Raw genomic sequence first — 14,365 nt, 5'->3', positions numbered from 1 at the left:
CAGCCACTCTTCCCCAAGCCTGTAGCGTTGCATGGGGTTGTTGTGGCCGAAGTGCAGGACCCGGCACTTGGTCTTGTTGAACCCTCATCCAATAGGCCTCGGCCCTTCGATCCAGCCTGTCCAGGTCCCTCTGCAGAGTCTTCCTACCCTTGAGCAGATCAACACTCCTGCCCAAGTTGGTGTCGTCTGCAAACTTACTGAGGGTGCTCTCGATCCCCTTGTCCAGACCATTGATAAAGATATTGAACAGAACTGGCCCCAATACTGAACCCTGGGGAACACCACTTGTGACCGGCCACCAACTGGATTTAACTCCATTCACCACAACTCTTTGGGCCCAGCCATCCAACCATTTTTTTGCACAGTGAAGAGTACGCCCATCCAAGCCATGAGCAGCCAGTTTCTCCAATTAATAGATAGATACTTTGAGTTCACAGATTTGCTCTACATTAGAGCATGCAACCCACAACAAGGAATTCTCTATATGAATACTGCTCCCTTACACTATTTAATCACCATTTACATCTTTCCTGTTTAGACATTTCTGATAACTGCTTAAACAGGTTAGATAATCATGAGCATTTAGGGTATTCTTGAGAATAAGGGTAACCACAAATTTTTTTCAAAAGGTTTCCAACCTTAAGATTTCTAGATTGGTAATGAGCTTTCAGGCTTTAACTATAGTTGTTGGCAATTCCTCTTTCTACATGCACCATCAAGGCCCATGCAACATTAAGGACTGCCCCAAAGGTATCAAGCTCTACTCTGTTCTGATATAAACTTTTCTTTTTGGGGACATTTTTGTATATCAAGTAGGGAAAAGGGCAGATACCCTCCTCCAGACACATTTTTGCCTAGTTATGCGTCTACAACAGAAGGATACTCAACTTAGTTTTGGTCAAAGAAAAAAAGAAACCAAAAACCCTAAGAATTGGCATCATGCCTTGCACACAAGTGACCCTACCTAGCTAGACTGTAAGTATTACTGCAATCTAAATAGTTTAATAAACATTGATACCTACGACGGGGATCTCAAATACAGAACCTGTCAAACTGAACCTACCAGAGTTTGCTTGTAGAACATGCAAGATACCACAACACACAGACCCACGATAGTCTGTTCTGTCACCCAATCACATCCACATCATTAAGACAAATTACAAGTATGAAACTAAGGAATTACTTAATCATTGCCCATTTTGCTAGCAAGTGCTGTTCTCATCCCTTGCCTGCCATAGAACACTTCAAGAGCACAACAGAATTATTCATAGCTGTAATATCTGTCCATTATGCAAATAATTTGGTACCGGGAACACATCTCACTGGTCTTACTACAGCCAAGCTCTTATGGAATACAATGATTATGGATATTCAGGGCAGTAACACTGTGTTCTCTGAAGAAAAATGGTGAATTTTTCTTCCCCAGGGTTTTTAATCATGTAATTGTGAATATTTTTCAGGATTATGTCATATTTTGGTGACTGTCTTGGAGAAACATTAAGGGGACATAGAAAAGGTCAGTCTTTCAATATTAGGTATTTTAAGACAAATTAAGGAAAATTCATAATACAAAGCCAGTTCATTGATGAAAATAGGCAATTTTCTTTTGTACACTTGGTGATGTACTGTGAAAAATGTGGAAGAATCTGCAATATTCTCACCTGTTCTTCTGTTTCTGACCAAAAAGAAAAAGGGATGATCAACTATAACTTGAGGATACAGCACTGCCATTCTGCTAATGGCAATCATTCCTAAAGGAAAAAACATAGGCAGCTTGTTAAATATCACTGCACATTCTCCTGCTCTTCATGCGACATACTTGCGAAGCTCATGAACAGACATTGAAGTCCCACACTCTCAGCACTAAGCGTCACCAATAAATAGCATGAAAAATCTAACTGAAAATGAAAGAGCCCTACACAGTAATTGTATGCCTATTTACACTTTAAGAATGATTAACAATGGAGAGTGGCACAATTTCCCAGGCTGAGGGAGCAGCTTATAAATTTTAAGATCCAGAACCTTAAGAGGAGTTATGACTCCCGCTCACTTGTAGAAAGAAAATGCATTACATTAGATAGCACTGCTGACCTGTTTTAAACAGCTTCAAGCCTGCAGTTGATAGTAAAAGGTAACCCTTAATAACTACAGAGTATGCAACAACTAAATGGGCTGAGCTTGCAGCTTTTAGCTTGAGTCTTTAAATAATGCAGAGGTTGAAAGTAAAATTAACTGGGAGTCAGGCAGAATTTGGCTCTTTGTTATTTTTATTTGGAGATGCATGGATTTCTCCAGGAAATTATTATTATTTCCCAGTGTTTCATTTACTTTTACATTTTCACTGCACTGTTGATAAGGACTCATGCATGCCAGTAATCTCTGTCCATATTAATGTTACAATTCAACCCAATTACTGATATTCGTGACCAGGGAAGTCATTCTTCCTTGCCTCAAAGACTGGTACAAGTAAAGGCAATTAGAAATCACCTAATGATACATATTAGCAACTATAACTTATTTTCAGGAAAAGCGTGTGATAACCAAGTAATCCAACCACCTGGCCTCCTAGCATTAATAGGGGCCAGCTGTTTTTGCATTTAGCACTTCCCATATTGCATCTCTGTATATGAGCTTATTAAAATGCAATTGCAACAACTCTCAACTCCTCCTAACTATTCTGGATCAAATGCCTCTGACCATCTCAATTAGCAGATTGAAAATTATGAATTAAGTTCCATAAAGAAAATATAAATTGCAGTCCGTACCCTCCTGACAATCAGAAGCAAAATAAGAAGAGGTTTTCCACAGAATGCTCACAATTCTTCGTGAAACACAGCAAGTTAAAAAAAATGCTAATGCTTTTCATTTCCAGAATTCTCTTCTGAAAAGCAGTATACTTGCTATGCTGTGTCTTCATGCTACATACTATTTAGCTTTCCCGGCTGTACAGCAAATCAGTTTTAAAAAATTAATTAACACAGAATAGCCAGACATTTGATTTAGTTCTGACTTTTCAGTCAGGTACCTGAAGCAGCAGCAGCTTCTGATCCTTCCTCATTAACTTCTAGAAATGCCTTGTGAAATGCCTTTGCAAGGTAAAGTTCTTTGTTATCTGGAGAAGAAAAGGAAACATACTTCAAGTGGCTCAACAGTAAGATTGAAATATTAAAAAAAAACAAACCAACAAAACCAAACCACCAAACACTGCCAAAAACCCCAACACTATTATCCACTTTCTATACCAAGTAGGGAAGGATAAGAGCTTTGTGCGTAGGAGTTGCATTAAAATACCTTCTGCCAATACCTTTAATAGCACCATTTACCATGCTTAAATTTGTAGTGCTCTCCTACACTATGGATATTAAAATAGCTTGGCACTGGCTACAGCACCAGTACACCAGACAGAGTAAAAGACAATCCTTGAATACAAGATTTTAAATGCAACCATTGGGAAAAAGGATTATGACATTATATGGCAAGTACTTATACATAAAGAATTTTATTTCTGCATTAGGTGCAATATAGGCTTCCTCCAGGAAAATTAGGTATTTTCTTTCTTCTTGTCATTATATTTAAAAGAAGCTGAAGATAAATATTTATTGCAAAAACCACCATGGAACTAGGTTTTTTCAGTCATCTTTGTTTTCCATCCTTCTTTGTCAGTATTTTAATTTCGGTCCAAGCCTACTCCTGCTTAAGTCAGTGGATGTTTCATTACCTTTCTTCAGTGGCTAAATGATCAGATCTATTGGAATACTCAGCACCTTGCAGGAAGCAAGACACATTAACACCATTTAATCTGTTTGACTGAGTTTCATCAGAAAGACATAACAAGGATTAGATATACATTTATCGTACCTGCATAAAATCCACAGTAATGACAGAGCACAACTGGAAGTTAAGAAATTATTAAGAATAAAAGCTTTCTCAACAGGGAGATACACAACCATGAAAATCTAATCTAAGCACCCCAGTGAGACAACTTTACCATTTTGCATTTCTGATCCTTCACAAAATGTTCAACACCAAAACTCTGGTTGAAGGCTGACTAAGGAGGGAAAGCTTGGGACTATTCATCTAATTGTTACCCATTTATTTTGGCTCTCACAACGATAGCCACTGGTTCTAATACTAATGCAAACCAAAACCACGGGAGACAGCAGTTTAAAATGTCTCTCCCCAGCAGATCTCATTACTGCTACACACACTCAGAACTGAAGTAAACCTCCTAGTTCAGCTGCTTAACTTAAATCTCGCCGACAAAAGCCCCAAAACAGTTCCAAAGGGAATGACATATACTAGATCGGTAACTATTGTACTAGTTCTAGGCTTCAGTTCCAAGCCTTCAGGAATGCTACCGTGAAAGCTAGGATAAAGTTTCCACCGTGTTACTTTAAAACATGGGACATGAAGCATCTGCTTATCTTGAGCACTAAGCACAATTCTCACAGCTTTTGTCTCCTTAACTGTTAACAGAAAGGCCACCTGAAAACACAATGTGGTTGCATTCCAACACTAACATCACCTTTAAGCCTCAAGCATTACCTGTAAAAAATAAATCACAAGCTAACTAAATACCACAAAATCAAGTGTTAAATAGTCATCCCCTAAAGCTTCCGTTCTGTTATGGACCCATTAAGACTCAAGTTTTAAAAAAATGTTTTAGAACAAACACTGGATGTGCAAGAACATTTACATAGGTGGTAATGGATAGATACCTAAGGCAAAAAGGGTGACAGATCCACGCACATCAGTAATTTCTGTTGTGCATGTCTCACGTTATGTGTGTGGTGCCTTTGTAAACATGTCAGTTAACAGGATTCTTGGTAAGTTTATTGGTCAGTTCTTCAAATTTTACCTTCCAGGCAGCTGTATTTTGCTATCCTTGCTTGAGACCATTTCAAAGCTCTTGTATTTGAGCTATACAGCACATACCAAAAGAAAACAATAACTTTGCAGCCTTTATAGAAAAATGCTGGTTTGAGGTTCCTTATCTTAAACCCGAATAAATTTTTACATTTAATATCAGACAAAGAAATGCCCACTTAGCCTAATCACACATTTCGATCACGTCTTTTTTTATTACAGCACTTAAGCCTGCTCCTGTGACCTGTAATATTCACAGCAATACTCCGTATTTTCATCCTAAATGCTTTATTTTGCATAGCGTGGTGGTGCTTATGGTACACTGAGGTATATTTCTGACCAGAACAATTAGCACCTCAGAAGATTGGTCTCCATCTGATGAGCTTATAAACCCTAATTCAGACAGCATAAACACTGGTAACGTTTACCATCAGGTATAACAGTAGGCCTCCTTGTAAACGTATTCAGGATCTGAGTATTAAAAAACCCAACAATATTTTGTTAAGTTGACAGGAATACAAGAAGTGCCATTGCAGATGAGACCAGTATGTCCAATTAGTCTAGGACACTGCTCCAGTTATAGTATTGTTCCTTCAGAACAAGATATAGGAAGCCTTACAGATGAAAACTACAGCACAACTTACAAAAGAAAAAGATCCTCTCACCCAGCGTGTGCCTTATACCCTAAACCAAGTTTCCACAGAATATACAGAATGCCTTTATTTAATGTAGTATAGATAGTTTTGATTGCTCTGAAGCGATTTTTTTTTTTTAATCCTACCAATCTCATGACCTCAAGGAATACCCAGCAAAGATCTCTGTGGTTAAGTTTTCCATAAGAGAAATACTTTATTTGGTTTCAATTTGTTGCCTTTCATTTCATTGGATATCTTTGTCCTTGGATAGTGAAAAGAGCAATTCCACATCCCAATTTACTTTCTCTAGACTCTTCTCTTTATATTGCCACTACCACATCCCTCTCTGAAGTGAATGAATCTATTTTCATATGGAAGCATAATGTTGTCACCCAGTGTTCAGGCATTCTTCTCTTTGCTCTGTTTTATGATTGTCAAATCACTGACTGCAATACTTCAATATCATACACATCTTGTCATTATTATACATCTTTCCTTCATGGCTTTCATTGTGGATAAGGTGGGGCTTACCTGAGTATCTACTATCATGTCATTTTTCTCTAGTAGTTTCTTTGAATCTGGATTTTCATAGGAGCCAACATGATTGTTAGCATCTCAGAAAAGTCCCATGGAGATTTGGTATCAAAGTTTAAGCTTTCTGCAGGACCCTAGCCTAGATACCCATTAATGTGTGGGAGTAATCTGAGACTTACTTCTAATGTACATGACTCCGTTAGCATCACATTTCATTTGTCATTACACTCCATATGCTTGCAAACTCCTACTCATAGCTGCCAACTGGTTGCTCTGCAAGTCTCATTTTAAAAAGGCATGCTGGTTTATTGGCTTTTCTAGCTTAGGTTGTCCCAGAAAAATTATACCTACCTCAGTCAAGACTTCGAAGAACTATTTACTGGACTGGTGCTCTTCTAACTACTTTATATTGTAAAAGTAAGTCATTAAGATTACTTCACTGCTTACTGAAATGCAGGTCACCCTGAGGTTAAAAGCCACTGTCATTTAAGGGATTATACAACAGTAAGAAATATTAAAATCATTGAAAAGGGAAGGAGAATTTTAGTATTGAAATTAGTTCAAGGGTAAGTCCTAAGTGGTGTCAAAATACTCAAGTAGCAAGTTTACGTGCTGTGTAAATTATAAAATCCCAAATGCCAGAAGTTGTTTCAAGATTATTTTGAACACTTGATGGAATCAGAGATGCAAGTAAAACCTCTCAAAGTCTTTTGCTGAAAGTGAGAGTCAGAATACATGCAACTAGACAGCCAAATAGGAATGTCCTCCTACTCACCTGAGTTAATTGACAAAGAACATAATTTATGCAAGAGAGTAACATTTAAAATGTGCATCCAGATTAGTACTTTCTCTTTGGTTGCTCACAATTCAGACATCCCAGAAGGTAAAGCTGACTCGTCTATTTCCATTTTTCAGATTGAGTGCAAAAAGCAAAAAATTCTAAATATTGAAAAATAAGTCTGTAATCCTGCAATTTGATTTATATCCACTAAGCCCACATGGAATTTCACTGAACTCAACAATCTGTGCCTGGGTCTGATTACAGGATTAGGGCTGTTGTTGAAATTGCAGAAGGCTTTCTTTGACAATAATCCAAAGGCAAGAGCAACAGGAGAGGGGGAGGAGAGTATTTTTAAATGCAACAGAATTTCTCAAAAATCTCCTTAGATTTTCTTTTATGATTTGTATCTTCCTACAAAAGTGTCCAGACAAACATTTTGTTCAAGTATCTGCATTTAAGGTTTCATGAAGTGCCAAATTTTCCAGAGGGCTGACAACTGAGATGCATGTAAACTTCTGGCTTCAACTTCCCTGTTACCTGACATACTATTCAGGTATCTGCAAAAGCAAGCTGTCAACATTTTTCTTCACGATTTTTTTTTCCCTTCCTCATCCCTCCCCATTTTACATTGTGAATATTAGAAATAGGAAATATATTCTGTATTTTAATTACTTAAAATTTCATCTCTATAGCATCAACAGCAGGGTTTTCATTAAAGACATTACTTCAAAAACATTTTCTTATTCTTAATTTATGAATGACCTTTTCCATCACCTGGTGGCACAGGCCCTTTCTTTCAAGTGAAAAGCAAGAATGTTACAGTAAAACTCGTGAATTCTCTCTTTACACTGCTCTACATTACTTAATAAACAAGTTAATCTTTAAACGGCAGAGGAGTTAATTCAGTCATGCAAAACATGGTGTTTTGATTTTCTACAGTACAATTGTCAAAAATGTAAAACTTTAAACAAGTCATTAGTCACATGGATTAAAACACAAGCAAGTTCCAATCTTTCTGCTAGCCTCTCAACTACAGAATTAGTCCCTGATATATAGGTGAATTTTACATGAAATTAAATACAAGTCAAGCATTGCCTTTGTGGTTCAGTCTCCCCTGTGTATTTTCCATTCTCCTCATTACTTTTCCTCAAGTAAATACTTTTCTATATATAGACCAGAAATTATTCGAAAGGTTACTTTTCTTTGGGGTGGCAGAGAAATTGAAAGTGTTTTTCTTCAGAAAAACAATATTTTTTTAATGAAGGATTTTTCATTTATTCAAGTTCTTTTCACATTACCTAACTCCAGCTTTTCCCACAATTTCACTGGAAGAGTGAAAGCAGCAAAACAGTGGAATAAGCTACATGATATATTCTAAGCAATATTTCAAACTTAGCAAAAGTGAAAAGGATATGAAAATCGCAAGCATTTCTGCTGTAAATTTTAGAGGAAGGTTCACATTCATTACCACTATTTTGAATAAGCCACACAGGTGTGATTGCTTCCAGAGACAAACAATTAAGAACACATATTTCTCATCAGCTAAGCATCTATCTGGCTTATTAGGCAGTAACCCATAGAGCAGAAACACATACAGGGAGCAGCATATAAGCATAAATTACAAGAACAATGACAACAATCTCACACTGGCACATGCTTCTAGATAGAAAACAACTGGGTTTGCCAAAATTCAGGTCCAGACAGACCCCCGTGGCTACTTTTGTTACGTGAAAATGAAACAACTTCTCAGGCAAAGATGACTCTACTACCTTTTGTGCCACTTCAATACCTTTTAGGAGGTAATAAAAGCATAAATATCTAATTTCCACCCAAATTTCTAAATGTATTGGATATTTCAACTTCTGAAAATGAAGTGTTGACAACGTATTGAAATAGGCAAGCAGCATATGTGACTAAATTGCTTCTGTCTCGGAGCTCTCTCTTTCCTGCACTGCTTCTATACAGCAGGTATCTGGGGAGATGACTAATTGTACAACAGCTTAATGCTCTTAATGCTGTGAACAAATAGCCTCTGGAGATAAAAGATGACAACCCCCCTGTTGTGCGAATCCCATTTGCCATCAAGGCACTGAAGCCATATATTGCTCTAATGTGGATCTGCCTCTTGCATGGTATTAGACTTTCTCTACATTTCTAATGAGATCCAATTCTGAAATACTCGGATTGAACTTTCCCAGGTCAAAAATCCCCCACCCCACACAGATACCCTGAGGGATTTCTTCCCTGCCCCAACTGCTCCTACAGTGAGCATGCTCTTACATTATGCAAAAATCCCAAAGAATCAAAAAATTGCTACCAGGTTGTTTTGTTTTTTCCCATAAAACCACTTTGAAGAGCTTGTTGGTTATCTTTAGGTGATTTTAGTACTTCCTTATATACCTTGAGAGACAACACAAGAACCTCTTACCAGACATCCCAGTGAGATCAGCACTACTGCTGAACAGCTCTGTAATTCCAAGACCTCTCCAGACATCTTTCAGATCAATTTCCTGTTCTACTGTGAACCTGGAGAACGTAATAGAAAATTACAAAAAGCCCAGAATGTAAGCAGTATTTATTGTTATTAGAAGGTTAAAATTTCTAGCTAATGACAATTGAAACACTGAGGTAAATAACGTAAAGTAGGAGATTCGGCGCTGGTAGTATAGCGTAGTGACACCTCCTACTAAAATGCTTACCAACAAATTAGTTTACTTTCACAGGTGGATTTTTTTTTCTAATGCAGAAGGAATCAAAAATATGCTAATGGAATGTACAGTCCCTGACCATAAAACCTCAGTGCAAAATGATGCAGTAGCTAATGTAAATGCTTACGTTTTATACAGAAGGTTTACTATAAAAACTGAATTTAATTGTACGCATACTAGAATAGAATATCAAATAAGGCAAAGGACAGCACAAACTTCATAGACAGCTGTTGGCAAAGAAGGAGTAGGAAATTAAGAAAGATACTCCAATTTTATTTAGACAGTATAAGCAAAGACCAGAAGTTATGAACATGAATATAAAGCATTTCTGACTCAACTTCTAATTACTCTGGTGGCAAAGTTTTAATTGGGTTTTGACTGTGAGTAAAGAACAGGGAAAACAAATAGTTGTTAGTGCAAATGCACATGTGAGTACAACCTGGCAGAATTTCAGGGTTAGCTTGCGAAGCCATGTTCTAGGCTACGGTACTATGCTGGAAGGACAGATTGAGATTAATCCTGAGGGCAATATTTTGAGCAAAAGCTTGTTCCATTTACAAAGACTTCTTTTCAAATGTTATAGAAGTTATGCCTGGTGTCAGTAAGACAAAAAAAGACTCAAGTCCTTTACGTATGGCCAGAAACAGACTGCACAGCTGGAGAAACAAAGAAATATGTCAGAATAACAAGAAGAATGGCAGCCCCAACCGGAAAATACCAGAATTCTACAGACAAATACAAGAGAGTAATTATAAATGTTTGTTATGGGCAAGTTACAGGTTCTCTGTAGAATGACCAAACAAATTATTAGTGATTTAAATTATGCTGACAGTGACTGGTTATAACTGTACAACACAAAATATACAGTCCATAAGGTGTTACAGTTTCTCCAGCAAGCCATTCAGTCAGAAGCAACTCTGCAATTACACTGCAGTCCTTAGCGAAGGGTCTTACCTGTGCTAGAACCAGAAATAAAATGAAATGTCCTTCTGTGCAATTTCTCACAATAATTCTTTTTCAGGACTAAACGTCCTCAACTACATGGAGGAACACATTCTTTTCAGAAGAAAATATAGGCCAGAACTCTGAGCAGAGAACAGCTGATGAAGAGCTGAAATGTATGACACCTCGGCATGTACAAGCCTTGGCAGCTTGAAAAAGAATAATCTGGATATCAAAAGACAACTGGATAAGAGTCAAGTGGATCTTCCTCACTTACAATATTTACACAGAATGAGAAAAATCCAATATGCAACCTACATTCATAATGAACTTAGAAATACCATAAGAAGCCAAAAATCTATGATGGAATAGATATTAGTCATTACCCAGAGAAGAATTTTATGCAAGTTAAAATAAGATCTGGAGATAGCTCAGGATCGATAAATCACTGGTGGCACTGCAAGTCCAGATGAATTCCAGGATATGCCTGGAATAAAAACACAAGAACTGATTCTTGTGATTTTATTGCTTTGGCAGTTCTCAAAAGAATCAGAAGAGACCAAAGATTTATGTACTGGAGGAAGTTTATGGTGTTCTGACATATTCTGCATCAGTGTGGCAGCATTTAAAAAAAAAAAAAAAGAAAGATGGCATTATTTTAATGAATGACATGTAGGTACACAGATGAGATGACCTGAAAACAGCCAACAGGATGGTAGGAAAAAGAAATGTGTCCTGTTACCTTTCTTCTTCAAGAGGAATCATCACTCGCTTTCCTCTTGGAAAGCTGTGGACAATTACACTGGTCAAAAACTAGAGGCAGAGAGCTCACAAGACCTCCTGCACGATTTTAGCTTTAAGCCGAGAAACAAATCTGCAAGTTGCTCATGCATTCAAATTTCCCACTGGCTTACAGGCTCCAAAACTAAAGACTAGTTTTACTCTCCCTACACACTTGTAATGTGATCTATTTTAGAGACTTCAGTAAAAACCCTAAGAAAGATGAATTAAGACTTGATTCCTGATGCCAGAGTTAACTAGAGTTAAATAGTACAGAGGTTCTGTCTGTGCACATTGAATAAATCCACAAATATTTCCTTCTATATTAAAACTATACTATAACATTTTGAAAAAACACATCCAACTGTACCTACCTTACAAACATGCAGAAGAGGCAAATTAATGTTAAAATGCATTTTATAAAAATCTCAGTGTGTGTTTTTCCCTTTTTTGGCTTTTATTTCACCACAATTAATATTAAATGTATCAAGTTTTCAAGATAATTTAGCTATTAAGTAGCAATGTCAAACTAGTAGAGAGTATCAGGATAGGACACTAGCAAGAAAAGTCTGCATGAAAAGCAAAATTTGAGGTCACAAATAAGAAAAATAGCTGCAAAAAAGCATTTTTTCCAACTGCAGAGAATCACTATAAGATATAAATGTAAATCAGGTGGGTTTAAGTCTCTGGACCACTAGACAGAAAACACACTTATCTGCTAACTGATGAATTGTGACCCAGAAAGAAAGCATGACAAAAGATGCCTTTGCAAACTAATCAAGGAAGAGGTCTGGGAGATGTTTTTTGGGGGAAAAAAAAAGGCAAACAAAAAACCCATAAAGCCCCAGCTGAACATGCATGTGAAAAAAGAAAATGCAAACAAGTTGATTGGTTATATTCCTAAAGAATACCTACATGAACAATAGTAGCAGTTACTTAATTACTGGATAGAGGCTATACCCCTGACTGAAACCTCTGGAAAGGCAAATACTGAACAGGTGGATGAGTGAAAGTCTCTACAATATCTATAAGAGTGAGTTCCTGCTTTTTATGACAAAAAGTAGACCAAAAATGTCACATCAGCTGCATAAATACCAAACTATCCCTTTACGAAAATAAAACCAATTACTTCCCTTCTCCCCTTTTAGTTTTGTCATATGGTAAAAACCCACTCTGAACGACTATTCAAAACAGCATCTCCCCTCCTTTCTCACATGCTCTGAAGAGCAGCAAGAGTTACAGATAAGCTATTACTAACGATATTTCAAATATTTTAGCTAACATCAGAACTAGCCTCTTTTGAAAAATAATAGGGCTGCTTTACACTTTGAAATATAATTTCAGGCTATGCAAACTGACGTAAACATTTGGTATGAGTTATCCTCCAGTCATATTTGGATTTCTTTGTGCTCCTTATAGACAGTGATGTAGGTATTCAAAATCAAAGCCGACAACCTAGAACACAGAAGAGATGTTCAATCTCATTTCCCAAGCCAGGCATTTGCTGTACCTGCAGACTTTGGAAATGCCAAGCTACATGATACAAGCCCTGACACAGTTATTTGCAGCGTTTGTCACATATAATGATCCAGATGGTCATATTTTTTTCCACAATCTTTTAGGTGCTTCTGAGGCTAAAAATACTATGAAAAATCAATTTCAATACTTCAGTATCAGAAGTCATGGAATAGTTGCAACTGGGAGCATTAAAAACCACAAAGGGAAGTCTGAGAAAGCTCAGACACTGAAGAAAAGATGAGGTATTTTCATCATAGGACCAGAACAAAAACAGAAAGACTGGTCTATTGAGTCAAGAGGAGACCTTCTGTACTTAAGCAGTTCTAGAAGGTTTACCAACACATATGTTCATGGATATATGCTTCTATAGACCACCTTAGAAAGCACTGAGAAGAAAGATATTAATAAGGGGCAGTGACTCTGCCTATCAGCCAAAGTCAAGGAGAAGTGATGTGAGTTAGCTCTGAATGTATTTTTACAATGTTCATTTGTAAAGTCTCTCTACTTCCTACATGTAAAATGCAGTCCAAATAGCTGAACAAAAATACTTCCCTTGATTTCCACTGTCTTTGGATCTCTCCCACATGAAATGAAGAGCAGAATGAGGCACTTAGGAAGTAGAATTAGACTGAGAAACTAACAAACAGTTCTCTGGAGAGTTTAGCAGAGAATGATGATATTTTCATGAAATTTAAAACTTAAACAAGTATTAGATTAAAACGATGCACTTATGTCATTGACAGTCCCCTTAGTTATGTATCTGAACCTTTAGGTTTTGGATAGAGCATTAACCGTAACATACCATATCAGGCCATCTTTCTTCTGTTTTATAGACTTTCAAGTCAGAAAAAAAGATGGCTTCATCTTGTATGATGCTGTCCGACCCTTCTGAAATGCTGAATTTTTTGTTAAGTCCTTAGATGCTCAGGATCCACAGAATCAAGGATTAGGGTACACTTTCTAGTTATACAACAGAAGTGAACTAGAGCCTAGTGTGATTCATCCCAAAGGCTATAATTTCAAAAATTACTAAGCGTTCTGAACAAGCAAAAGCAAGAAATTCTAGGTTTTCAGATTGGTTCTAATACATTACATTCTGCAGAACAAAAAGCAAACAAAGGAATTGCGCCATTGCTCGAGATCAACAATATTCTTGCTTGGAGGACAGGCCCTCAGGATCTGAACCACTATTTTAACCTAGCAAGCAGCCTACAATACAAAGCTGCCAGCTGATATCCAGCATTTCGGACAGAATTTCAGCTAGGTTGTTGTGAGGTGCTAGAACTAGCCTGCATGATTTAATAGCCTGAAAACAAACAAGGAAGCAACAACAAAAAAAACCACTAACAGCAAAAACAAACAAAAAACCCCCATACAGCTGCTCTGACCAGATGAAGCAAGGCAGGTTATGGTTCCTTCTCTGGCAAGGTGTCTTCTATCCAGGGCTAAATATGGGCTGCAGAAGTTGGCTAAGTGTGTGTTTCAGTGGGACAGTTTTACGCCTCTTCCATGACTGTATCTCAAGAACAATCAGCACTGGCCTAGTCCTCATAAAAAGCGGACTCAAGAGAGCATGTTAAAAAAAAGAGACTGACTGACTT

The 14,365-nt window shown here is 37.3% G+C and overlaps 1 protein-coding gene across 1 annotated transcript in view; it reads right to left on the bottom strand.

Annotated features, from left to right (window-relative positions):
• Positions 1-14,365, bottom strand: part of SERPINI1 (serpin peptidase inhibitor, clade I (neuroserpin), member 1) — a 25,926-nt gene that overhangs the window by 1,974 nt on the left and 9,587 nt on the right. Inside the window, exons 5-7 of the mRNA XM_009333562.1 lie at positions 9,245-9,342; positions 3,026-3,112; positions 1,662-1,751 (exon numbers count right to left, since the gene is read on the bottom strand). Coding sequence (XP_009331837.1) covers positions 1,662-1,751; positions 3,026-3,112; positions 9,245-9,342 — 275 coding nt within the window. The remainder of the gene's footprint in view (positions 1-1,661; positions 1,752-3,025; positions 3,113-9,244; positions 9,343-14,365) is intronic.

The sequence above is a fragment of the Pygoscelis adeliae genome, unplaced genomic scaffold (genome assembly GCF_000699105.1).
Source record: "Pygoscelis adeliae isolate BGI_AS28 unplaced genomic scaffold, ASM69910v1 Scaffold220, whole genome shotgun sequence".
Lineage (NCBI taxonomy): Eukaryota > Metazoa > Chordata > Aves > Sphenisciformes > Spheniscidae > Pygoscelis > Pygoscelis adeliae.
Note: the sequence above shows the minus strand (reverse complement) of the source record. Positions and strands in the feature narration are given on the sequence as shown.